Here is a 1055-nt window from a genome sequence, read left to right on the forward strand (position 1 = left end):
CTCAAAGAGCAAATGAAGCGAATGTTGTCACTCGGTGGCAACAGTCTAATGGGGGACGGTGTAATGGGGCACACATTGGTTGGAGATCCGTTGTTGTGGTACATTTACTTTATGGCTAAAATACCTTTTTATCCTATTCTAAAATAGTTAGTTACTTAAATCCCAATTATTATGCTTAACAAATGTGGTCGCCGCCAGATATAAATCTGGCGCCGAAATGTTTTTTTAATTAACTAGGGTAAGCTTTTAGATTACATAATTTAATAAAGTGCAGTTCCTTTCTTGATCTTAAAGTTTCTAGTGCCATCCTAACGTTTGAGCATTGATCTGTGAGACATAAAAGCCTTTCTAAGGTACATACTCTCGAGCACTGGTTGCCACTTGGTTCTACGAACCCCTGAATCCGTTGAACTAGGATTCTTAAGCTTTAATAGCTTGTACGACTCCCTGACTTGTTAAATTCTTTAGTTCTATAGATCCAAGAGACTCCTTGAGTCTATAAGTCTTGTAGTGACTTAAGAAATGAGGTTTCTCCGCTACACAGTCTGCCGTGCCGTCGGACATGACTGCTGATCGGCCGCGCGTAGTTACGATCAGCATTTTGCAGTGTGTCCACCGCTCTGCAAATGACATTGCGCTTCTCGTTGTGGTTGGCAACATGATTTATGAAGACTCCATTTCGGTTGCGATTAAGGCCTCAATATAAAAAATAAATTTTACTGGTATTTTTGTTCTTAGGTTAACTATTATTTTATATTTATGAGAAGTTTGAGAGGGTAGTAAGGGACATCGATATACTATGTACTCGGTCTTCGTGCGCAACGTTACTACAGGAGGAAAGTGTGTCGTGCGAAAGCGTAATTCGGACTTCTTCAAGTTGCGCAAGGAGCTGATGGAGCTCGAGTCCTGGGGCCACTGTGGCTTCTGCGAGCAGTATGAGCAGCAGATTGCTGCGCTCTAGTCGCTCAGCCGTCGTAAATGAGCGAATGGATAGTCTCGGCCTATTTTTAAGGCACATGCTACTTTGCCTTATGGTGCGCAGCTTTGAGAACTGA

General features: G+C 42.4%; 1 protein-coding gene across 1 annotated transcript; it reads left to right on the forward strand.

The window, feature by feature from the left end:
• Positions 1–799: 799 nt before the first annotated feature.
• CCR75_006073 (uncharacterized protein) lies at positions 800–1055 on the forward strand (the record flags this gene model as incomplete). The annotated part of the gene is made up of 2 exons (XM_067964145.1): positions 800–903; positions 935–1055. 2 exons carry the CDS (start codon positions 800–802, stop codon positions 1053–1055), a joined length of 225 nt encoding a protein of 74 aa, XP_067816100.1.

This window comes from Bremia lactucae, assembly GCF_004359215.1.
Source record: "Bremia lactucae strain SF5 chromosome Unknown BlacSF5_NotPlaced_182_SHOA01000115.1_669280bp, whole genome shotgun sequence".
In the NCBI taxonomy this organism is placed as follows: domain Eukaryota; phylum Oomycota; class Peronosporomycetes; order Peronosporales; family Peronosporaceae; genus Bremia; species Bremia lactucae.